General features: G+C 45.6%; 1 protein-coding gene and 1 pseudogene across 1 annotated transcript in view; both read right to left on the bottom strand.

Annotated features, from left to right (window-relative positions):
* Window positions 1-1,393: 1,393 nt before the first annotated feature.
* LOC145337657 (U2 spliceosomal RNA) lies at window positions 1,394-1,527 on the bottom strand (annotated as a pseudogene).
* A 4,554-nt stretch (window positions 1,528-6,081) lies between these two features.
* The window catches only part of LOC145337655 (NACHT, LRR and PYD domains-containing protein 3-like), a 72,487-nt gene continuing 53,033 nt past the window's right edge, over window positions 6,082-25,535 (bottom strand). Inside the window, exons 9-11 of the mRNA XM_080182472.1 lie at window positions 14,132-14,302; window positions 9,580-9,747; window positions 6,082-8,160 (exon numbers count right to left, since the gene is read on the bottom strand). Coding sequence (XP_080038598.1) covers window positions 8,022-8,160; window positions 9,580-9,747; window positions 14,132-14,302 — 478 coding nt within the window. The 3' untranslated portion in view covers window positions 6,082-8,021. The remainder of the gene's footprint in view (window positions 8,161-9,579; window positions 9,748-14,131; window positions 14,303-25,535) is intronic.

Below are 25,535 nucleotides of genomic sequence, written 5' to 3'. Positions count from 1 at the left end.
GAAAGGTTGAGGGAGCTGGGGCTTTTCTCTTTAGAGCGGAGGAGGATGAGAGGCGACTTAATAGAGGTTTATAAGATGATGAGGGGGATAGATAGAGTGGATGTTCGGAGACTATTTTCTCGGGTGGATGTAGCTGTTACTAGGGGGCATAACTATAAAGTTCATGGTGGGAGATATAGGAGGGATGTCCGAGGTAGGTTCTTTACTCAGGGAGTGGTTGGGGTGTGGAATACACTGCCTGCTGTGATAGTAGAGTTGGACACTTTAGGAACTTTTAAGCGGTTATTGGATAGCCACATGGAGCACACCAGGATGATAGGGAGTGGGAGAGCTTGATCTTGGATTCGGACAAAGCACAGCACAACATTGAGGGCCGAAGGGCCTATACTGTACTGTGCTGTTCTATGTTTCTATGTCAAGGGTTGGGCCTGTTCTTCCACACTCACACTCTCTGACACACACACTCACTCTCTCTCTCTCTCACACACACCAAATTTTTGAATAACTGTAATAATCTCAACTGAAACGGAGCTGCCTCTTGCTGTCTGGGATTGTCCCCAATGTGGATATGCCGGCGTTGGACTGGGGTAAACACAGTAAGGAGTCTGACAACACCAGGTTTAAGTCCAACCGATTTATTTGATAGTAAACTCACAAGCTTTCGAGGGGACTGCCTCTTCGTCAGGTGAATGGAGAGTTCTGGCCTCAGACAGAGCATATAAAGCACAGACAGTTTAGAGATTACTGATTAGAATGCGAATCCTTACACCTAACCTGCTGTTCAAGTCCTAAAGTGGCCGACAATATGAGTGGAAGGAGCACTGATCACAGGTTACAGAGAAGTGTATTGTCTCCAGAGTCGCTGAGCAGAGACTGATAGCCAAGTTCCGCACACATGAGGACGGTCTCAACCGGGATCTTGGGTTCATGTCGCACTATCTGTAACCCCCGTGACTTGCCTGGGTTTGCAGAACCTCACTCACTGTGCTGTCTGGAGACAATACATATCTCTTTAACCTGTGATCAGTGCTCCTTCCACTCACATTGTCAGCCACTTCAGGTCTTGAACAGCAGGTTAGGTGTAAAGATTCACATTCTAATCAGTAATCTCTAAACTGTCTGTGCTTTATATGCTCTGTCTGAGGCCAGAACTCTCCATTCACCTGACGAAGAGGCCAACCCCGAAAGCTTGTGAGTTTTACTATCAAATAAATGTTGCAGACGGTCTTCTCCCGATCGTCTGACGCCAGCTTCCACAACGCCCATCGAGATCCGATAGCTCTTTGCGAAATTCGAGCCTCAGGCTAAGATCGCTTGTAGACAGTGAGAACGGCTCTCAGTCCGAGGCCAGTCAGTTTGTATGGAGTACACCCGAGCAACTGACCCAATCCTGAAGGGGTGGACGCTCAACCGGCTTAGTTGGCACCGTTAGGTTTCCACCGGTGGCAATCCCCTTCGAGGAGACACCTCTAAACTGATAAGAACAGATACTACACTTGATCTTAGCCAAAAGGCAGAAACTGGGCTTGTGTGAGCAACGCTCGCTCTCCATAACAGGGAAAAACCTGGTGATCCGGTGCGAGTTGCTGTCCGTGTTGTTGTACGTGGCGCAGGTGTGGCCTATCCCCAAATCCTGCGCTGCAGCAGTGACGCAGGCCATCTTCAAATTTATCTGGAGATCAAAGATGGATCGCGTCCGGAGGGAGGCGATGCACAAATCTCCAGAGAACGGAGGGAAAGACATTCCCAACGCCGCCCTCATCCTGATGGCCACCTTTGTGAGCGGCTGCATCAAGCTGTGCGTAGATCCTCGGTACACCAACAGCAAGTGCCACTATTTTTTGAGGTTCTACCTGTCCCGAGTGTTGCGGAGGATGGGTCTGGCCACACTGCCACGGAACGCTCCGAGTAGTTGGACCATACCGCAGCACCTGTCCTTCGTGGAGAAATTTTTCCGCAAACACACCTTTGACCACAAGGCGATTAAGCAGTGGTCAGCGCGTAACGTCCTTGGGGCCCTGAGAGAAAAGGAGACGGCGGATCCTGTCGGATGGTTCCCTGAGCAGACTGTCAGTGTCATCTGGCAGAACGCCTCATCACCAGAACTGACAAACAAGCACCAAGATCTGGCTTGGCTGGTGGTGAGAAGGGCACTCCCCGTCAGATCCTTTATGCACGCTCGAGGTCTCAACATCACCGCACGCTGCCCTCGAAGCGGCTGCGGGGCTGATGAGACGGTCGCACACCTCCTTTGGGAATGTGCCTTTGCAAAGAAGGTCTGGAGTGAGATGCAGTGGTATTTGTCGCGGTTCGTCCCGAGCAGCTCGGTGACGCAGGACTCTGTGCTCTACGGGCTGTTTCCGGGAACGCACACCGAGACAAATATCAACTGCTGCTGGAAGGTCATCAACTCGGTGAAGGACGCACTTTGGTCCGCCCGAAACTTGCTGATCTTCCAGCTGAAAGAATTGTCCTCGACCGAGTGTTGCAGACTGGCACATTCCAAGGTCCAGGACTACGTGCTGAGGGACGGGCTGAAGCTTGGGGCAGCCGCCGCAAAGGCACAATGGGGAAAGGCCACACTGTAAGGCCTTTTAACGGAGGCAGACCGAGGACCCGGGAACTGCAGAATACCCTCGACCTGCGTAACTGTGTGCCAATCTGAGCACTAACGGCACACAGAAATTTTTTGAGCCGTGTATATAGTTTTTTAAGTATTGAAATGTAATCATTGTAATTAGTACAAATATGTAAATATGGAGACATGGACATAGTTTTTTTTTAAGTACTGAAATGTTAAGTACTGAAATGTAGTCACTGTAGTTTTGGACAGATCTGCAAAAATGTTTTGATTCCGCATTGTTTTGCTACTCGAAGCCCTGTACATTGTAATAGATTACTTGTGATTTTTATGAATAAAGTATATTTTTGGAAAAAAAAAGTCTGTGTGGAGTCTGTACATTGTCCCCGTGTCTGCGGGGGGAGCCTTTCCTCACACTCTCCAAACATCAGCAGCATAGGGAGACTGGGCAGGATCAGTTACTGCTCAGGGTCAGGGGGATAGGATCTGTCTGGATGGACTGAATGGCCTCCTCCTGCCCTGCAGGAACTGGATATTTCATAGAAAGATCTGTTATTACAATCTAGTCCTTGTTTGTGTAAACACTGTGCTGCACCATCTCAGTCACTACAATCAAGCACTTGTATGAATAAACACAGCACCAGATTTTTCCCCATTATTTCAGTCTGGGCCCTGCTCCGGTTTCTTCCCGCAGTCCAAAGATGTGTGGGTTAGGTTCATTGGCCATGTTAAAAATCACCCCTTAGTGTCCTGAGATGTGCAGGTTAGAGGGATTAGTGGGTAAATGTGTAGGGATATGAGGATGAGGCCAGGGTGGGATTGCGGTCAGTGCAGACTCGATGGGCCGAATGGCCTCTTTCTGTGCTGTAGGGTTTCGATGATTCTCTGATATCAGAGGGAGGGGGAGGGATTGTTATGGGAGATGAAAAGGCCCCCAATGTGTCATATGGTCTCAATCTGATGTCTCTCTGCCTCAGAATGATTCAATACTCGGCTCGGAGTGTGTACATCACCAAAATCAAACACACGCCGCTGTTCTTTACATCCAACTCTGTAGCTGGGCCTGGTGTCCCCTTCACCACATCAGGGTGTGGGGGCTGAGTTTGGATCTCTCCATCACATTGGGACTCACCGGCAATGTCCAATTTCAGGAGAACTTTGTTCCAATGATGTTTAACCTTGGACTGCACCCGTTGTTTTAATGTAGACCTGGTCACTGACCATCACTGAGATTGACCTGAACATGTCAGTAAATGTCCCACTGTTTTATAAATAAACATTGGGACATTTGCAGCGTCTCTGCCTCTGGTTTGTGTCTCTGTTGGTTTGTTCCTGTTCTTAGGTCAACCATGACAGACCAATCTGGGACATTGACATGTAAGAAATGACTTTATCAGCTGAGTTTTATTGTTAGCCTCAAGGTCTTTGCCACATTTACAAATTAAAATCATATTGTACCATCAAAAACAGGGATGTACTGCTGAAACTTTATAAGGTTCTAGTCAGACGACTTTGGAGTACTGTGAGTAAAGTTGGGCCTGTATTAAAGAATGAATGTGCTGGTCCTGGAGAAGGTCCAGAAGAGATTTATAAGAATAATCCCAGGAATGAACAGCTGGACATTGGAGGAGTGTTTGAGGACTCTGATTACAGAATACTGAAAAGCCTGGATAGAGTGGACATGAGGAAGATGCTTCCATTTGTAGGAGAGACTATGGTCCGAGGGCACAGCCTCAGAATGAAAGGACGACCGTTTTGCACCGAGATGAGGAGGACTTTCTTCAGCCAGAGGGTGGTGAATCTGTGGAATTCATTGCCGTAGAAGGCTGTGCATGGCCAGCTCATTAAGTGTATTAAAGACAGAGATAAGTTCCTGATTGGTTAGGGGATCAAATATTATGGGGAAAAGGCAGGAGAATGGGATTGAGAAACTTATCAGCCATGATTAAATGGCGGAGTATACGCAATGAACAGAATACCTTAAACTCTGCTCCTGTATCATGTGACTTTTTCAGTTTCACGCTCTCTGTTAGCTACAGTATTTATACTAGTCCCCTGCTCTTTCTTCCATGCCCATTGGGCACCGCAGGGGCTGCGGTGCCTTAGACCTCGACAATCACATTTTGATTTGACTTGTCTTAAGAACATAAGAAATAGGAGCAGGAGTAGGCCATCTGGCCCTTCGAGCCTGCCCCGCCATTCAATAAGATCATGGCTGATCTGTCGTGGCTCAGTTCCACATTCCCGCCCTCTCCCCATAACCCTTAATCCCCTCTCTTATCAAAAACCCATCAACCCGCGTCTTAAAAATATTTAGCGAGGTAGCCTCCACCACTTCAACGGGCAGAGAATTCCAGAGATTCACCACCCTTTGAGTGAAGAAGTTCCTCCTCAACTCCGTTCTAAACCGCCCCCCCTTTATCTTGAGGCTGTGCCCCCTAGTCCTACTGTCCTTTCTGAGTGGGAAGAGCCTCTCCACCTCTATCCTATCCATCCCATTCATCATCTTATACGTCTCAATGAGATCCCCCCTCATTCTTCTAAACTCTAACGAGTACAAGCCTAATTTATTCAGCCTCTCCTCATAGCTCAACCCCCTCAACTCTGGCATCAGCCTTGTAAACCTCCTCTGCACTCCCTCCAAGGCCAAAATATCCTTGTGTAAGTAAGGCGCCCAAAACTGCACACAGTACTCCAGCTGCGGCCTCACCAATGCTCTATACAGCCGCAGCAAGACCTCCCTACTTTTATATTCAATCCCCCTCGCTATGAAGGCCAGCATCCCATTCGCCTTCCTGACCACCTGCTGCACCTGCAAGCTGGGTTTTTGCGACTCATGCACAAGGACCCCGAGGTCCCTCTGCACCGTCGCCTGCTGCAGTTTTTCTCCACGTAAGTAATAATCCTTCCTACCATTATTCCTTAAGTTTCCTTTGTACTTTTTGTTTGTGTTCGGGCCATTCCCCCTCCTTTTGGGGAGCTGCCCCCTTTTTCTTTGTCTGAATGTAATTTAAATTTGTTTGGTTGGTTCGACCCGAAAGAACCCCCTGCTCTTTATTAGCTTGTGTCCGTATTAGTTTCAGCATTCCAATGGTTCCCAATTAGAATTTAATGAATTAACCGCCTAGCATTTGATTTCAAATAACCAGTGAGACAGATGATAAAATTAGGAATATTCATTACAATTACAGAGCAGCAATGTTAACCCTTTCTCTTCCAAGACTCAATAACATAGATCATGTCACATACTGAGCAGTGTTCAGTTAAAACTAGCACAGACCAGACAACACAATAAAGTTAGTTTAAATTGTAATAATAGATGATATGAATAGTTTGTTCTGAAGAAATGATACTAATTTGAAAGTGATTAATTCATAGTCTTTGAAGAATTTCCCCGATTCAAGGTGATTCTTTTAATGGTATAGAATATCTCTCCACTTTTTAACGCTGACATCTGCAACTGCAGATGGATGAAAAACAACAATCTGACAAACCCCAGGTAATATCTGTCATGGTAAAATAAACAGTTTGATAAATAATGGTCATATCTGACATCATGCATCTGTCCTGAGATCTTTGGGATAATCCAAAATAAATCATACATTCAGAAATTAAATAAAGCTGAGGTGAGTGTGCAGGGACAGAGTGAAATTGTGAATTCTAGCTTTCTGTGCTATAGCTCTGCATCTGCTCAGTGAGATATAAGGAAAGAGGAAACTGCATTTCCGAGGCTCCGATCCTGTCCAATGCTGCGCTAGTGTTCATTTATTGCTTTCGTTCTAGGGATGTCCGTTTCAGAGGAAATGTTATCACTTTTGTCCAACTTAAATTTAACTTGGTTACAGAGTGGTGAGAATTCATTAACGGCTGCAGTTCATGGGTTTGTTGCTTGTTGTGGTTTGTGATGTGTGTTTGTGGGTGTTTGGCTGCGTGTTGTGTGTATTTAAGAGTGATTTTGTGTATCTCTGTACCGTGAGCATGTATGTGAGTTTGTCAGAGTGTCAGTGTTTGTGTGGGTATCAGTTTGTGTGTGTGTGTGTGTGTGTGCTGGAGGGATGTGTGTAGGATGCACAGATTGTGTGTGTGTGTGTGTGTGGATGTGTCTGTTTCCGTGATTGTGCCTCTGTGTCTTGCTCTGTGTGAGATTATGTGTTTTTACGTGGGGATTTCAGTGCCTGTGTGAGATTGAGATTATAAAACAGAAACACAATCCATCTTTGGAATGGAATCACTTTAACCCACCTGTGCATTTGAGATGTTAACAGTTCCAGAAATAATTGAAGTGACATTTCCCGTGTGAATGTGTGTTATGAGTTAAGGAATGGTCACCCTGCTTCAACACAAACTTTCCCTAATAAATATGTGGGAACTTTTGTTGAGGTTGATAATTGGCAGGGTAAACAGGAGCAGGCGAGAGTGGAATGAGAACATTTGGATTCCAGCTGAGCTGCTCTCTGTATCACCAAAACCTCTGGAATTGTAAAGCAAGAACTGCAAAAGGGGAAGAGTTTGTTTGGGAATTATTTTCTGTTCAAACACTGACAAACTGATCAAAGGTTGTAATTGTGTCTTAAAATTGTATATTTCCAACTTTCAAAGAATCAGTCTGAGATTGAGACAATTATCTTGGAAACATTGAAGGAACCGTTATCAAGATCCACTGTGGAAGATTAAACACTGAATGTCTGACACAGGAATTACAGAGTGCAGCACAGTTTACCCACTTCCATTCTGAATGGGATTAGTGTCTAATAACTGCACCAAATGTACACATTACAGTCTGAGATCATCCCTAACGACAATCTCCAGACAATATCTCCCACAGGGAATGAGGGCACAGAGTTCATGTACAGTGTCTGGTGATAAAAGGGTTAATTCACCAGCCGAGGTTCCTGCTGTAAACTCCAATCCCTGTCAATATTGTTCAATATTCACACTGCAGTAACCGGTTCCCAGATGCAGACATGGGACTTACTGAACTTGTCTGAGGTTCACAAAGAGCAGCATCTGCAGTAGGTGTGAGCCACCAGCAGATGGTGGCATTGTGTGACTTTAATCCCCAGATAGTGAAAGAGGTTTTGAGGAGAGGCTGGTGGAGCCTTTAATTCATTCACAGAGACAGAGAGGAAACTCTGACAAGATTGACCAATCTGTCCTCTGCTGGGTACTGTCAGAATCTCACACACTGTTCCCTCTCTGCTGCTCCATTTTGAAAGGAGGATGAAGACTCTGTTGCTGAGAACACTGACAACACATTGCTGCTTAAACAATGGTTTGCAGCAATCTTTCCTTCAATGTGGAGACTAAAACTACAACAGTTTTCCAGCTGGGAAACCAGGTAAGCAGGGAAATCACTGCCAGGCCGGAGGGGCTGATGGAATAGGGAGGGAGAGGGGCAGGAATGAAGGGTTTGGAAGGAGTTGTCGAAGATCTTCACAATTCAGGATTTCACTGTAACCGGTGGAGCAGCAATGTTCAGAGATTGAAATGTTCGCACTAACACTGTCAGTCCCGACCTGGATTCCTGCAGAGACTCCAGCTGTCTCTTTCCATTTGGACTGAACCGATTGTCTGTCAGCCTGAAACAGATTAAAGGTGAAACAGGAAATAAACAGATTGAACAACAGGGTAAATAACAGGAGACTGGAGTTAATGGGACAAATCTTCTGGTCTCTGGATCACCAGAGACCCAGACACACAACTGAAGATGAGCATCGGGACCCTGTGGATGTCCTGACACACTGATCTACCTGGGAATTATCCCAGAGGTAGTAACTACTATTGGGGAATTCCCCTGCTGCAATTAGAGTCAGAGACTTGGGACAGATCCACAAAATTTACCTGGATAGTTACTCAGGTAATGTTAGACAGCTCACCACCTGGGCTAATACCTGAATAGCACAACCGAGTCCCCCAATCACTTCCCACTGATCCCCCATACTACACCTCCCACAATCTGACTAGACCCACTCATCCCTACCTCCCCTCCAGCCTGGCCACCTCCCATGAGCCCTTAAACTAATCGGACTAACCCTCCCAACTTGGCCTCATCCTGAGCCAACCTCTCCTCACCTGACACAGAAACATAGAAGATCGGAGCAGGAGGAGGCCATTTGGCCCTTCGAACCTGCTCCACCATCCATCACCATCATGGCTGATCGTCCAACTCAATAGCCTCACCCTGCTTTCTCCCCATAACCTTTGATCCCGTTCACCCCAAGTGCTCTATCCAGCTGCCTCTTGAATACATTCGTGACTAAACCTCTGACTTAAACTCATTCCCCCAGAACCAACCCCACCCCACTGCCCTCCTCAAAGCTATTAACCAACCCCAACCCCCCACCACACAACCACATCTGTTTGGACCCCAACAACATGACCAACTCCCAGCCACCATCCAAACTCCCGATTAACCCTCCAACCCAACACAATACAACTCATCCACTCCCCCGACACCCAGAACTAATCCTCCAACCTCTCCCCAGCTCCCTGACTAACCATTCATCCAGCAGCACATCAACCCATTCACTCCCCCAATCAACTAACACGGAGCTCCCCGGGATCACTGTGCTGTAAATAGGGTGTGTGCTCTCTCTTCCCCGACTCTGCTCTGATGGCGCTCCCCGGGGTCACTGTGCTGTAAACAGGGTGTGTGTGCTCTCTCTTCCCCGACTCTGCTCTGATGGAGCTCCCCGGGGTCACTGTGCTGTAAATAGGGTGTGTGCTCTCCCCCGACTCTGCTGTGACGGAGCTCCCTGGGGTCACTGTGCTGTAAATAGGGTGTGTGCTCTCTCTTCCCCGATTCTGCTCTGATGGAGTTCCCAGTGTCGCAATGCTGAAGATTCTGGGAGAAATATGCAGCAGTTTCAGGTTGGGGGAATTTTCACACATTCCGGCAATCTGCTTACATTCTTACTGCTTGGAAGATTCAGGCCCATTTATATTTTAAATCCATTTATATTTTAATTGTTACACTGAAAATTAACACAAACACTCACTCTATCTTCTCCAAACTCCTGCAGGTCAGTATGAGGCGACGGAGAGCAGGGACAGATTGATCTGTGAAGGAGGTTGATCCCAAGTTTAGAACCCTCAGTGTCTGGTTTGTACAGAGAGCGGAGGCGAGATCCTCAGCACAAGAATCTGTGAGAGCGTTATTATCCAGACTGGAGACCAGAGAGAGAAATAACAGGAATCAGGCTCAATCCCCAGTGTTTTATATAATACTGTTAATAACAATAATAATGTATTGTAGGAGGCATTCCAAAAACACAACTTGCATTTCTGTAGAATGAGGAAATACTCAATGCTGAAAATGAAATATAAATAAACTGGAAATGTTCAGCAGGTTAGGGAAATATTTGTGAAGAGAGAAACGGGGTAAAGTTTGAGCTTCCATTGGAACTGGGAACTGGCAGTGAATTGACAGGTTTGAAGGGACAGCAGTGGGTGGCTGGGGATGAAACAAAGAAAGGACAAACTGGAATTACAGGAGTGATTAAATGGTAAAAGTGATGATGGGACAGGACCATAATCACAGGATCCCCATGTCCTTACTCGGAGTGGCTCGGGAGGGACATGGGATGGTCAGTGGTTTGGGAATGCAGTTTGTGGTGAGGGTGAAGATAATGGCTGTGATTTTACCAGAAGCTCTGAATTCCCAACATGGGGATTGGAAATGGGTGGTGTGTCTGTGTGGGCAGCATAGGCAGAGTTATGAAGGTGATATTGTCAGAGGCGGACAATTAACGGCTGGCAGGCAGGGGGAGCTGCCCACTGAGGCAGCCTGGGCAGGGGACAGTCCCGGTTCAGGCAATGCTGGCACCATCTCCAAAGGCAGCCAGCAGGACTTTCAAACACAGCAGCTCTGGAGGGAGCAGTGAGGGAGCTCTGCTTACTGAATGAGGGGCTGAAATGTCAGAAAGCAGAGCAAGGGTTGTCCCCCAATCACTGATTCCTCCCTGGAGGGGCTCATCCTGGCTGCTCAGGCTCGGAGAGAGGTCCTGTTCCCTCAGGATGGGAGGAGGTTATCCCATTATTATAAGCGAGTCTGGATGGAGATTGCTGGGAGGTGAGCAGGTTTCAGACACGTGGTTACAGTGTGGAAAAGGATCAATGTCCTGATGTGTTCTGACACGGTGAGTGCAGCACAGCCTGATATGTGAATAAGGATGAGTGAAATTGTAGAAAGAACATCTCCACCCAGACACTGGCAATGCAAAGGCAGCAGCATTGACTGTCAGAGACATGTCCGTTAGGCTGGCACCAGCATAGGCTGGAGCAGGGTTCACCAACATATTCACTGGGCAAACACATGGCAATGTTTTTCTCACTCAAGGGGCTGATGAGTAAACTTCAGAATGATCAAGTTTGGCACAGCAGAAATTTCAATTAAAAACTAAACTGAGATATGAAAAGAAACAACTTGCTGAGCACAATAATGAGGAATAAATAAAGATGATGATTAGAGTTTAATCCTCATCAATCACAAATTGTTTCTCTCCCACATTTGCTGCAGTTTGGCTCAAAAACCCATCAGCAGCAAACATGGGAAAGAAACGGCATGTGATTGGAGGAGCAGCTCCATACAGATTCTTCCATTCAAACTGAACTGTGTGACTGAGATTCTGGAAACTCGCTCCGGGGGCCGCATTGAGGGGCTTCGAGGGTCACATTCACCCCTTGGTCTACACGTTGGACAACCCTGGGCTAGTGCATGTGATTGATGAGTGAGGAACAATTTCTGTATTTGGAAAGAGAGCAAACATCATCAGGGAATGAGTGAAGAAGATTGGAGACATCCAGGTATTGCCATCCTTACACCAATGGAAGATGAAGTGCTGGATCAGGAAGGCCTGGGGGCAGAGTGGGTAATTACTGCTGGTGAGATGGGTTGAGTGGGTGGCCTAATGAATGGGCACAGGAGAGTGTCTGGTGAGGACAACACATAGAGCTTGTGTATCCGTCACTGGTCGCAGAGAGCAGTCTGAAGGACGTATTGGGATAAGAACAAAATAACTTGGAGCAGCAGAAGGCCATTCAGCCCCTCGAGTATACTCCATCATGGCTGGTCTAATTGTAGCATCAACTCTTTTCCCTGTCTCTCCCCCCGTAACCCTTGACTCACTTCTCAATCCAAAATAATTCTTAACTCGGCTTTGAATATATTCAATGACTTTGCTGCCACTAGTCTCCAGGGAAGAGAATTCCACTGACCAGCGACCATCTAAAAAAATACATTTCTCCTTATCTCGGTCTTAAGGGACAGACAATTACATTTTAAAATCTGTCCCATTGTTCTGATCTCTCTTACAAGGAAAAAACAACCTCTCAGAAGCCACCCTGTCTCATCCCCTCAATGCGATCACCTTTTAACCTTCTGAACATTGCTCCAATCTGCTCAACTTTCCTCGATGTATAAACCTCTCTATCTGCGGAATCAGTCGAGTAAACTTTCTCTGTACAGGTTCAAATACAATTTTCTCCTTTCTTATGTAAAAAAAAAACACTATACACATTTCTCCAGTTGCGTTCTGACAAAGGCTGTGTAAAGCTGCAGCAAAACTTCCCTACTCTTACATTCCATTCCTATTGCAATAAAGAAAATGAAGAAACAAGAGCAGAAGTCAGTCAGTCCTTCAAAACCCACTCCAACTTTCAATGTGATTATGGTTGATCTTTTACTTCAACACCATTTCCAGCATTGTCTCTGTATTTCTTGATGTTTTAATCAGTAGAAATATTTCGAGCTCAGTCTTACACAAACTGAACGACTGTTCCCCGCAACTCTCTGGGGAAAAAAAATTGCAAAGATTGACCAGCATTCTAATGGAAAACAAATACCCCTCATCTCAGCGTAAATGACTGCCTCTTATTCTCAGACTGTGTCCCAGGTTTCAGACTCTCCAGCAAGGGGAAACATCCTTTCTGCATCTGACCTATTGAACCCCGTAAAATAGTGTAGGTTTGAATAAGATCAGCTATCATTCTTCTAAAGGTCTGAGATTGAAGTGTTTTTGTTCCTCAGAGGACAACCCATCCGTCCCTGGACCTATTTTAGTGAACGTGTTTTTAACGCCAAATACATCTTTCCTTCGGTCAGGGGACCAAAACTGTCCACAATACTCCAGGTGTAGTCTTAAAAAGGCTGCACATAATTGCAGGAAGACGTATCTTTCCTCAATTACGACTTAATTTTGTGTGTTTTCATCTGTTTCATAAATTTGCTGCGGGATTACATTTAAATATGTTGCCAGCTTAATGAATTTGCCTCGTACTAAATTGAACACAATATGAAAAAAACTTCAAATCCTCTTAGAATAATGGCTAACATATCATTTATTACTTAACATCTTTGCTTTCAGTGCCTCATGAACAAGATATCAAAATATCTTTGGAGTTGTCTTCATTTCTGTTTTTTTTGAAAATTAGATACCTCACATTTTTACGCACAGTAGTCCGCCTGGGAAACTTTTGGCCACTCCCTGAGCCTCTCCACATCCCCTTGAAACATGTTTGCCTTCTTTTCACAATTCAGATTTCCACAGTTTTCTATTATTCGCAAATTTGGAAATATTATATTTGATCCCCACATTCACACCACCGATACAAATTGTGAATACCTGAGACTCAAACACTGATCCCAGCGGTGCTCCACTCGTTAGAGGTGGAAGTGAGCATGTTACCAATGTTCAAGCTGTATCTTAATAGGCACATGAACCAGGGATGCACCGAGGAATATAAACCGCATATGGGCAGTAAGTACTGAGTCTGAATAAAAATCAGGAGTCAGGCTTGGCGGCTGACGGGCCAGTTACTGTGTTGTGTGTTTCTTTGTTTTTCTTTGTATACGAAGATTAAAATCACCCGTGATTATTGCAGTATGTTTTTACAAGACCCCATTATTTTTCCTGTATATTGTGTCAGCGGTTCTGAATATTGTTAGGGGCGATTAAATGATTCCAAGTGATCTTTTAACATTGAACAAAGAACAAAGAACAACACAGCACGGGAAACAGGCCCTTCGGCCCAATGAGCCCGCACTGCCATTTCAACATTGTGAGTCCCTTCTTCTACCCATGACCCTTGTCTACGCTAATTCTTTATCTCTACCCAAACTGATTCTGCATCTTGATCATTGAAACTAAGTTCACCTCTCGCTACTGAACTGTCATCTGTTACTAACAGCGAGACTCCACCACCATGTCCTGTCCTCCATTTACTGTCATCTATTCACTCTCCCCCCTTTCACAAATCAATGGATGCTGTGCCCGGGGAGAGCTGTACACATCTGAGGAGGAGGAGAGAACCTCAGACGATGCACCATAACATTATTCCCCCACACCCTCAACATAAGGATCTGTGGGACTGACATCCCATTGCTCAGGGATCAGAGAGAGAAACAACAGGAGTCAGAGGAAAAGTAGTTTTCCTTATTCATAACTGACACCAATAGTAATGGGCAGTGTTTTTATACAAATACCAGTGGTGAAATTATATTGTTGAATATTCAGTTATTATAAACACAATCTCACACAGTCTGTTACTTACTCCAGTTTCTGTATTTTACACTCCGGATTCCTCAGAGCGTCAGACAGCCATTTCGCTCCTGAATCTCCCAGTTCATTGTAACTAAGATTCAGATCTATCAGTGAGTGGTTTGTACTGAGAGCAGAGGCCAGGTCCTCGGCACAAGAATCTGTGAGAACATTGTCTTTCAGACTGGAGATCAGAGAGAGAAAAGTAATAGGAATCAGGGTATATCCACAGTGTTTTTTTTTAAAAGAATAAGATCATTAACCATAATAATGTACAACACAGAACATTCAAGAAACACAGCTACAGTTCACACAGAAGGCAAAATTATATTAATGCTGTAAATCTGAAATATGAATAAATATGTTGGAAACTCTCATCAGGTCAGGCAATATCTGTGAAGATAGAAACAGATTTAGTTTCAGTTCAATCAGCTTAAATTAGAACTTGGAAGTAGCAGTGAATTAAATTGTTTTAAGTGACAGGGAGCTGGGGATGGGCGGGTGACAAGGAAAGAACAAAATGGAAGTGCCGGAGTGATTAAATGACAAAAAGGATGATGGTGAAAGGGAAGAGCACAGGATTCCCATGTCCTTACCCTGATTCACAGGGAGGGACATGGGATGGTCAGTGGCTCAGGAATGGAGTGTGTGGTGGGGTTGAAGATGATGAGAGAGAAACCTTTTTCACACTGCCAGTGGTTCGGGTCTGGAATTACAGCCGGGAAGTGTGGTGGAGGGAGGCTGTATCGAAGCAGTCAAGAAGGAATTAGATGATTATTTGAATAGAAACATTGAGTGAGGATACGAGAAAAAGGCTGGAGAATGACACAAATTCCTAATGCTAATTTGGTGAGCTAGCACAGACACGAAGGGCCAAATGGCCTCATTGTGCACCGTAACAATTCTGTGAAGATAATGGTTGGAAATGTATGGATATTTCAGCTGGAAGTTGGTGATGTTGCAGTGTGGACAGTGTTAATAGCCATAGTCGTTAATGAAATATTAAAACTGATAGGCAAAGGGATCTGGGTGTACAGGTACAAAGTTGACAAAGTGGCAGTGCAGATTGAGAAGGTCGTCAAAAAGGCATATAGCATGCTTGCCTTCATCAGCCAGGGTATTGAGTTTAAAAACTGGCAAGTCATATTGCTGCTTTGTAGAACCTTAGGCCACACTTAGAATACAGTTTTGGTCACCACTCTACCAGAAGGATGTGGAGGCTTTGGAGAGGGTACAGAAAAGATTTACCAGGATGTTGCCTTGGATGGAGGGCATTAGCGATGAGGAGAGGTCGGAGAAACTTGGTTTGTTCTCATTGGAGTGACGGAGGTTGAGGGGAGACCTGATAGAAGTCTACAAGATTGAGAGGCATGGGCAGAGTGGATATTCAGAAGCGTTTTCCCAGGATGGAAGAGTCAATTACTAGGGGACACAGGTTTAAGGTGCAAGAGGCAAGGTTTAAAGGAGATGTATGAGGCAGATTTTGTTACACAGAGAGTAGTGGGTGTCAGGAATTCATTGCCGGGGAAGGTAGTGGAAGCGGATATGGTGGTGAGTTTTAAGGGGCGTTTTGACAAGTACGTGAATAGTACAGGAATAGAGGATATGGTAGGAGGTTTTAGTTCATTTGGGCAGCATGGTCAGTGCAGGATTGTAGGGCTGAAGGGCCTGTTCCTGTGCTGCATTTTTTTTTGTTCTTTGTTCTTTGTATTTTTTTTCCAATAGAGAGAGAGAATTTGTTATATGTAGTTTCAGGGACAAAACTTAATAAACGTGGGGCAATGTGAGGAGATGGGAGTCCATGAACCCCACAGCCGGTACGAGGACCAAACCCTCAACATTAGCATCATTCCACATCACACTCTAAACACCAAACCAACTGAACTAACCAACTCCACACATAACCAGAACGGGCACATTAATACCTGACGGGTTAGGGGAATCCTAAAAATAAATAAGTCCCCTGGGCCAGACGGGATTTACCCTAGGATTCTCTGGGAGGCAAGAGAGGCGATTGCAGATTCAGGTCGGAAGATTGGAGGATAGCGAATGTTGTCCCATTGTTTAAGAAGGGAAACAGAGACTTCCCCGGGAATTATAGACCGGTGAGTCTTACTTCTGTTGTGGGCAAGGTTTTAGAAAAAATTATTCGGGATAGGATTTATAGTTATTTGGAGAGTAATGAATTGATTAGAAATAGTCAGCATGGTTTTGTGGAGGGTAGGTCGTGCCTTACTAACCTTATTGAGTTTTTTGAGAAGGTGACCAAAGAGGTGGATGGGGGTAAGGCAGTTGACGTGGTGTACATGGATTTTAGTAAGGCGTTTGATAAGGTTCACCATGGAAGGCTTCTGCAGAAAATGCAGATGTATGGGATTGGGGGTAATCTAGGTAATTGGATCAGGAATTGGCTAGCAGATGGGAGACAGAGGGTGGTGGTTGATGGTAAGTATTCGACATGGAGTTCAGTTACGAGTGGTGCACCTCAGGGATCTGTTTTGGGGCCACTGCTGTTTGTAATTTTTATTAATGATCTGGATGAGGGTATAGTTGGGTGGATTAGTAAATTTGCTGATGACACCAAAGTCGGAGGTGTGGTAGATAGTGAGGAAGGGTGTCATAGTTTGCAGGGAGACTTGGACAGGTTGCAGAGCTGGGCCAAGAGGTGGTGGATGGAGTTTAATGCAGAGAAGTGTGAGGTAATTCACTTTGGCAGGAGTAACAGATGTGTCGAGTATAGGGCTAACGGGAGGACTCTGAATAGTGTGGATGAACAGAGGGATCTAGGTGTATGTGTACATAGATCCCTGAAAGTTGGGAATCAAGTAGATAAGGTTGTTAAGAAGGCATACGGTGTCTTGGCGTTTATTGGTAGGGGGATTGAATTTAGGAGTCGCAGCGTCATGTTGCAACTGTACAAAACTCTGGTGCGGCCGCACTTGGAGTATTGTGTGCAGTTCTGGTCCTCACATTACAGGAAGGATGTGAAGGCTTTGGAGAGGGTGCAGAGGAGGTTTACCAGGATGTTGCCTGGTATGGAGGGGAGGTCCTATGAGGAGAGACTGAGGGATTTGGGGTTGTTTTCGTTAGAAAGAAGGCGGCTAAGAGGGGATCTTATTGAAACATATAAGATGATTAGAGGTTTAGATAGGGTGGACAGTGATAGCCTTTTTCCTCGGATGGAGAAAGCTAGCACGAGGGGGCATGACTTTAAATTAAGGGGTGGTAGTTATAGGACGGATGTCAGGGGTCGGTTCTTTACCCAGAGGGTGGTGAGGGATTGGAATGCCCTGCCTGCTGCAGTTGTAAATGCGCCTAGTTTGGGGGCGTTTAAGAGATCCGTGGATAGGTTTATGGATGGAAAGGGATTGGTTTAGGTTAGAGGGTCATTGTTTTTTAACTGGTCGGCGCAACATTGTGGGCCGAAGGGCCTGTTCTGCGCTGTTATGTTCTATGTTCTAATCCGTCCACTCAGGCAGAATCACAGAATTGTTACAGAGCAGAAGGAGGCCATTCGGCCCATTGTGTCTCTACTGACTCTCTGAATGAGCAACTCACTTAGTGTCATTTCCCAACCTTCCCCCAAAACCCTGTGCATTCCAGAGCTTAACCACTGGCTGCAGGGGAAGATCCCATTCAGGCAAAGCTGGCACCAGATTTAAAGGCAGCCAGCAGCACTTTTAAAGGCTCTGAAGGGAGCAGTGAGGGAGCCCTGGTTAATGAACAAAGGGCTGAAATGGCAGAAGGCAGATTAAACCCAATTCACTGACACTTGCCTGGAAATTCTCAAGGCTATATCGGTTTGGAGGGAGGTTCTGTTCCCTCACGACTGGAGGAGGAGACCTGTCACATCAACCCAAGCAAGTCTGGATAGAAACTGCCACAGGCCAGAGCAGGCAGCACGTGGCTGCAGTGAGGGAAAAGGATCAATAACCTGATATGTTCTGACAAGGTGAGCGTTAAACTTACAGGCTGATATGTGAATAAGGATGGAAGAGAAATTGTGGAAAGAACATCTCCACCCAGACACTGGCAATGTCCAAACAGCAGCATCAATCTTCAGGAACATGTCAGCCTCTCTGTGAAGGGTTCCGGTCAGTCAGAGATGACTGTTGCACTGCCCACACTGAGTGACCATCCTGGTGAGCCCATGATGGGCAGTCTGGCAGCACCATAGGCTTGTGTGTGTCTTTGATGGGTGAGTAACAATGGAAATTTATGTGCTTGTAGAAGAGGGCACAGAGCGTCAGAGAAGGAGCCAAGAGTGACAGTGTCTGGATTGTGTTATCCTTATGCCAATGGAAGATGAAGTGCTGGAGCTGGGAGACCTGGAGGCTGGGTGGGCAATCACTGATGGTGAGATGGGTTGTGGATCCAGAGAGAGTGAGTGAGTGAGTGATGGGCACAGGAGAGGCTCTGCTGCTGAGTCCAAAACCTGGTGCTTGTTTGCCCTCTAGTCCTGCTGTCCTTTCTGAGTGGGAAGAACCTCTCCACCTCTATCCTATCCATCCCCTTCATCATCCATTGGTCAGATGGAGCTCTGGGTTAGAAACAGTCTCCAGGACATGTTGGAATGTGCATTACCCTCTAACATTCTTCACTCTCTCACAAATCAACAGCTGTGGTGAGCGGGAGATGGGTGTGCACCTCTGAAGATGAGGAGGGGTTGTCAGAGGATGGATTGTCATATTATTCCCCATAATATCCGCCACAGCAGATACTGTCTCACACGAGTAGCAAAGGGGTTACAATCTGGCAGCACAGGACAGCACACACAAACCCGAGCAGCTGATGGAGGCAGCAATAGCTGAGTTCACTCACACTCTTGAGGGGAGAGGGCAGAGCCAGCTTGTGGAAGGTGAAATGTGACTGGAGTCTTTAACAATACGACAGTTGCTGGAGCTGTAGTGTTAGGTATTTTGAGATCCAGGGGAATTTGCAAAGGCTCTGTGTGTCCATGCGCAAAGGATGAATTAGTCAAACCAGACCAGCCGCCCCATCCCCAATTGCCCTTGAGAAGGTGGTGGTGAGCCATCTTTTTAATTTCTTCAGAACATCAAGTACAAAACCGTTAAGAAGTGACATCCGGGATTATGATCCCACATCAATGATGGAAAAGCAATATATTCCAAATCAGAATGATGTGTGGTTTGGAAAGAAATCTGAAGCTGGTTGGTGTTCCATCCTTCTGATATCCTTGCCCATCTCAGTGATGGATAGTGCCTGTTTGGATGATGCTGTCTCAGGAACCTTGGTGAGCTGCTCCATTCCACCTTGTATGTGGTAAAATCCTGCCACTGTGTGTCAGTGGTAGAGACAGTCAATGTTTAATTTGGTGAATGGTCAGCTGATCCAGGGGCTCCTTTTCCCTGGATGAGCTTCTTCAGTGTTTCTGAAGCTGCATCAATCCAGCAAGATGAGCGGATTCCATCACACTGCTGACTTGTGCCTTGGAAATGGTGGGCAAAAATTTGGGAGACAGGAGGCAAGTTCCTCATCTCTGAATTCCCAGACTGTGATCTACCCTTGGAGCCACAGTGTTTACAGTTCAGTGTCTGTTCAATGGTCCCAGTGCACCCCCACCACTCAGGATGTTGCTGGTTGAGGATTCAGTGATGATGCTGCCATTCAATGTAAAGGGAATATGGTTTTGATTCCCTTCTGTTGGAGATGGTCCTTCCCTGGCATTTGTGGAGTGAAACATTACTTGCCACTTATCAGGTTAAGCTTGAACATTCTTCAGTCCTTAAGACGCTAGCTCTGTTGAAGAGTCACCCAGATTCGAAGCATTAGCTGTTCCCTCTCCCCACGATGCTGGGATTTTCCAGCATTTTCTGTTTTGTTCAGGTCTTGCTGTTTATGGACATGGACTGCTTCAGTATCTGAGGAATTGTGAACAGTACTGAGCATTGTACAATCATTAGTGAGCATCCTCACTCTGACCTTATAATGGAAGGAAGGACATTGATAAAACAATTGAAGGTGGTTGGACTTCGGACATCACCCTGAGGAACTCCTGCAGTGATGTTCATGAGGCATTGGAAGGATAACACTTTTCTGATGATCAAGAGCAGACTGAAGGAGTAGTAATTCACCAGATTGGATTTGCCTCGCTTTTTTTTTCCATATTGTCTGGTAGATCCAGTGTTGTAGCTGGACTGGAACAGTTTGGCTAGTGGAATAGCTAATTATGGAGCACAATTCTTCAGTACCATTGCTGGGGTACAGCCAGGCTGACAGATTTTGCAGTGCCCAGTGCCTTCAATCATTTGTTTACCTCACATGCAGTGAATCAAAATGACATCTGTAATGCTGGGGACCTCAGGAGGAGGCCAAGATTAATCTTCCTACTCATCACTTCTGGGTGAAGGTGGCTGCTGAAGTTTCAGCCTCGTTGTTTGTACTGATGATCTGGGTTCCCTCATCAGTAATGATGGGATTCTTAGGACTTGAATATAGAATCATAGAATTCCCACAGTGTAGAATTCGTAGAGTCTTCATTTTTTTTGAAAGAATATCATACCCAGGCCCGATCTCTGTAACTCCACATATATGGCCCACTGATCCCCCTAACCTACGCGCCCTGAGATAACTAGGGACAATTTAGCATAGCCAATCAACCGAACCTGCACATCTTTGGACTGTGGGAACAATTGGAGTACCCAGAGGAAACCTGCACAGACACAGGGAGAATGTGCAAACTCTACACATAAAGTCACCCAAGGCCAGCATTGAACCCTGGTTCCAGGCACTGTGAGGCAGCAGTGCTGACCATTGTGCCACCTGTCGCCTAATGTATCCGGCATGTCCAACATGTGTGGCATGCCTAACACTATTTATGACTGGATATGGCAAAACAGCAGATCTCTGATCTGATCCATTGATTTTGGTGTGATTGAGCCCAGTCTATCATATGCTGCTTCCACTCTGTGTTCTGGTGGCCGTGTGCTGGAGCTTCACCAGGTTCACATCTCATTTTTACATAAACCCAAGTCTAATTTGTTAGTATATGTAAAGAAAATTAGTCATAGTAACACAGTACTGGTTGCTGGGGAAAGCCACTGTCAGCTTCCTATAAATGAAAAGGTACAGTTCACCTCTCCTGCCTGTTTCCTGTCACTCAGATAACTTCATATCCAGGCTGACTTTGTCTCTTTTATTTCAGGGTCTCCAACTTTGCTCCCAAGCTTATTATGTTCCTACTAACACCGAATAGTGTTTTTAATAACTCGAATATAATTGTGAGCATGGTTGCTTTCCAAGCAGTTGATACAGGTTTAATTCCCAGCTTTCTCAGTTAGTTGGAGTCTGTGTGAAGGGAGGGTCATCTCATCTCTAAGAAATCACAGCAGGAATTTCTCAGGGGAGTGCCCTTGGACGAACTATCTTCAGCTGCTTCATCAATTACACTTCCTCCATCATCAGGTCAGAACTGGAGATGTTTGCTGATGACTGCACAACATTCAGCACCATTCTCAACTCCGCAAGATAGTGATGCAGAATGTGTCCATATTTAGCAAGGTTTGAACAGTGTTAAGGGAAGGGCTGACAAGTGCCAGGCAATGACCATCTCCGCCAAGAGAGAATACAGTCTTTACATTCAATGGGATTATCATCCCCATGAATCCCTAACTGTCAACATCTTGGGTGTTACCATTGATCAGAAACAGATTAGCCACATCAATACTGTTAGAAGTTAAAGGCCAGGAGTTCTGCACAGAGTAACTCACCTCCTGAGTTCCAAATACATTTCCACCATCTACAAGACACATGTCAGGAATCTGATTGAAAACCATCCACTTGTCTGCATGAGTGCAGCTCAAGATTCAGGAAGCTCGCCACCATCCAGGATTGCTCTGCTTGTTGACTGATACATCACCCAGCACCTTCAACATTCATTCCATCCACCACAGAGGTACAGAGCTAGCAGTGTGTACCATCTACTAGATGCAGTGCAACAATTCCCAATGGTCCGTTACACGGCACCTTCCAAACTTGTGATTTCTATCCCTGGAAGGACAAGAGCAGCAGATAAATGGAGACATCTCCACCTGGAAGTTGTTCAAAGATACACATCATCCTGACTTGGAAATATATTGTCGTTCCTTCACAGTGACTGGATCAAATGTCCTGGGATTCTCTTTCTCACAGCACTGTGGGTGCAATTATACCAAATGGATCACTAAATGCAATGATGGCAATATAATAGCAGGCATAGATGCTTTCCAAGCAGTTGATACTGGTTTAATTCCCAGCTATCTCGGTTTGTTGGAGTGGATGAAGAGGGGGCCAGGATGTAGTCACCGCAACCGAAAATAATGGATCAATCCAATTTAGTCAAGTCTGCGGCTCCAACTTGGAGCAGTAGTGTTAAACTTAACTGAGTTTCGGACGGTCAGTTGATCATTCAACTACTGTGAGCCGACCCACACTGAGTTCAAAAGGGAAATGGTAAATCTAATCGTGACACAGAGGAAAACTAATTTCAGTGATCGGTTAAAAAAAAAATGCCATTTGCGACTTATGTATATTTTTGTGAATTGGAAGAAGCAATAGAAAGGGTCAATGATGGTTCTTATGTTGATGTGGTGTACGTGGATATTCAAAAATCATCTGATGCAGCGACACAACAGACTTGTGGCATCAGCTCATTAAATAAATGGGAAAGTCGCAATGTGGATACAAAATTGGGTGAACAATGAGTAATGGATATTTTCCAGGCTGGAGGATGTCTGTAGTGGAGAACCCTAATGTTCAGTATTGGGATCCTTGTTTTTCCCTGGTATATATGAATGATCTAGATGTTTGCAGTATAGAGGAAAATTTCAAAGTTTGTTGATCACAGAAATCTTTGAGGCATCGGAAACTGTGAGGAGGAGAGTTTGGGACTGAAAAACAGACCATGGTGGAGTGTACAGTTAGGTGGCAGATTCAGTTCAATGCAGAGACGTGTGAGGTGATACTTTCAGGAAACGTGCACATGAGGAAGCAATATAAAATAATCGGTAGAATTGTTAACGGATTGCAGGATCAGAGGGACTGGACGTATATGTACATCGATCATTGCCGTTAGCAGGGTAGGTAGCAGTTAATAAAGAATACAGCATCTTGGGCTTTACTGTTATGAAGTAGTTTGTTTGTGGGCATTGGACAATAATTCATGAGTTTAAGTTTAATTTGTGTTTCTGTGCTTGTGAGCTCAGAAAGGGCCAAAACTTTAATTTCCCTTCATGTTAAACAAAGCTGCCTGCCTGGTTTCACTTTAAACTGTCCCTGCATTTTAATTTAAGATTTACAATGTTGTAAGAGTTATAGAGGTTTTATAAAAAATGGTTAGAACATAAGAACATAAGAAATAGGAGCAGGAGTAGGCCATCTAGCTCTTCAAGCCTGCCCCGCCATTCAATAAGATCATGGCTGATCTGAAGTGGCTCAGTTCCACTTTCCCGCTTTCTCCCCATAACCCTTAATTCCCCTGTCTGTCAAAAACCTATCTACCCGTGTCTTAAATATATTTAGCGAGGCAGCCTCCACCACTTCAACGGGCACAGAATTCCAGAGATTCACCACCCTTTGAGTGAAGAAGTTCCTCCTCAACTCCGTTCTAAACTGCAGCCCCCCCCCCCCCCCCTTATCTTGAGGCTGTGCCCTCTAGTCCTGCTGTCTTTTCTGAGCGGGAAGAATCTCTATACCTCTACCCTATCCATCCCTTTCATTATCTTATACTATTTACCATTTATATAGATGATCTGGAAGAGGGAACCGAGTGTATGGTGTCGAAATTTGCTGATGACACCAAGATTGGTGGAACGGCAAATTGCGCGGAGGGTGTGGAGAGTCTGCAGAAGGATCTAGATAGGCTGGGCGAATGGGCCAGGAACTGGCAAATGGAATTTAATGTTGGCAAATGTGAGTTTGTCCACTTTGGTAGGAATAATGGTAGGAAGGACTATTACTTACGTGGCGAAAAACTGCATCATGCGACGGTGCAGAGGGACCTCGGGGTCCTTGTGCATGAGTCGCAAAAACCCAGCCTGCAGGTGCAGCAGGTGGTCAGGAAGGCAAATGGGATGCTGGCCTTCATAGCGAGGGGGATTGAATATAAAAGTAAGGAGGTCTTGCTGCAGCTGTACTGGGCACTGGTGAGGCCGCAGCTGGAGTACTGTGTGCAGTTTTGGTCGCCGCACTTACGCAAGGATATTTTGGCCTTAGAGGGAGTGCAGAGGAGGTTTACTAGGCTGATACCGGAGTTGAGGGGGTTGAGCTATGAGGAGAGGCTGAATAAACTAGGCTTGTACTCGTTAAAGTTTAGAAGAATGAGGGGAGATCTCATTGAGACATATAAGATGATGAATGGGATGGATAGGATAGAGGTGGAGAGACTCTTCCCGCTCAGAAAGGACAGTAGGACTAGGGGGCACAGCCTCAAGATAAAGGGGGGGCGGTTTAGAGCAGAGTTGAGGAGGAACTTCTTCACTCAAAGGGTGGTGAATCTGTGGAATTCTCTGCCCGTTGAAGTGGTGGAGGCTGCCTCGCTAAATATTTTTAAGACGCGGGTTGATAGATTTTTGATAGGCGAGGGGATTAAGGGTTATGGGGAGAGGGCGGGAATGTGGAACTGAGCCACGACAGATCAGCCATGATCTTATTGCATGGCGGGGCAGGCTCGATGGGCTAGATGGCCTACTCCTGCTCCTATTTCTTATGTTCTTATGTGTTCTTATACGTCTCTATAAGATCCCCCCTCATCCTTCTAAATTCCAACGAGTACAGACCCAGTCTATTTAGTCTCTCTTCATAGTCTAACCCCCTCATCTCCGGTATCAGCCTAGTGAACCTCCTCTGCACTCCCTCCAAGGCCAAAATATCCTTGCGCAAGTGCGGTGACCAAAACTGCACACAGTACTCCAGCTGCGGCCTCACCAGTGCCCTATACAGCCGCAGCAAGACCTCCCTACTTTTATATTCAATTCCCCTCGCTATGAAGGCCAGCATCCCATTCGCCTTCTTGATCACCTGCTGCACCTGCAGACTGGGTTTTTGCGACTCATGCACAAGGACCCCCAGGGCCCTCTGCACCGTCGCATGCTGCAGCTTTTCGCCTTTTAAAGAGTAATCCCTCCTACTACTATTTCTGCCAAAGTGGATAACCTCATACTTGCTAACATTGTACTCCATCTGCCCGGTCCTCGCCCACTCACTCAGTCTCAGTTGTTTATGTTCAGAGGCCCACAGCGATTGATAGAAACGCTGAGTTTCAGTTGCAACCAGTTAACCCAAGAAGCGAGACAGTGTTCACAGAGGCTGCCAGTAGAGGCAGGGCAATGCAGGGATTCAGAAAGCAGAACCCAAAAGATAAATCACCGTCAGAAACCAAGAAGGAAAAGAGGAGTGTCAGGAAGATATAAGTCAAAGTG

Source organism: Carcharhinus amblyrhynchos, unplaced genomic scaffold, assembly GCF_965287045.1.
Source record: "Carcharhinus amblyrhynchos unplaced genomic scaffold, sCarAmb.v2.hapA scaffold_55, whole genome shotgun sequence".
In the NCBI taxonomy this organism is placed as follows: Eukaryota; Metazoa; Chordata; class Chondrichthyes; order Carcharhiniformes; family Carcharhinidae; genus Carcharhinus; species Carcharhinus amblyrhynchos.
The sequence above is the reverse complement of the archived record's forward strand: the minus strand, read 5'-3'. Positions and strand labels throughout refer to the sequence as shown.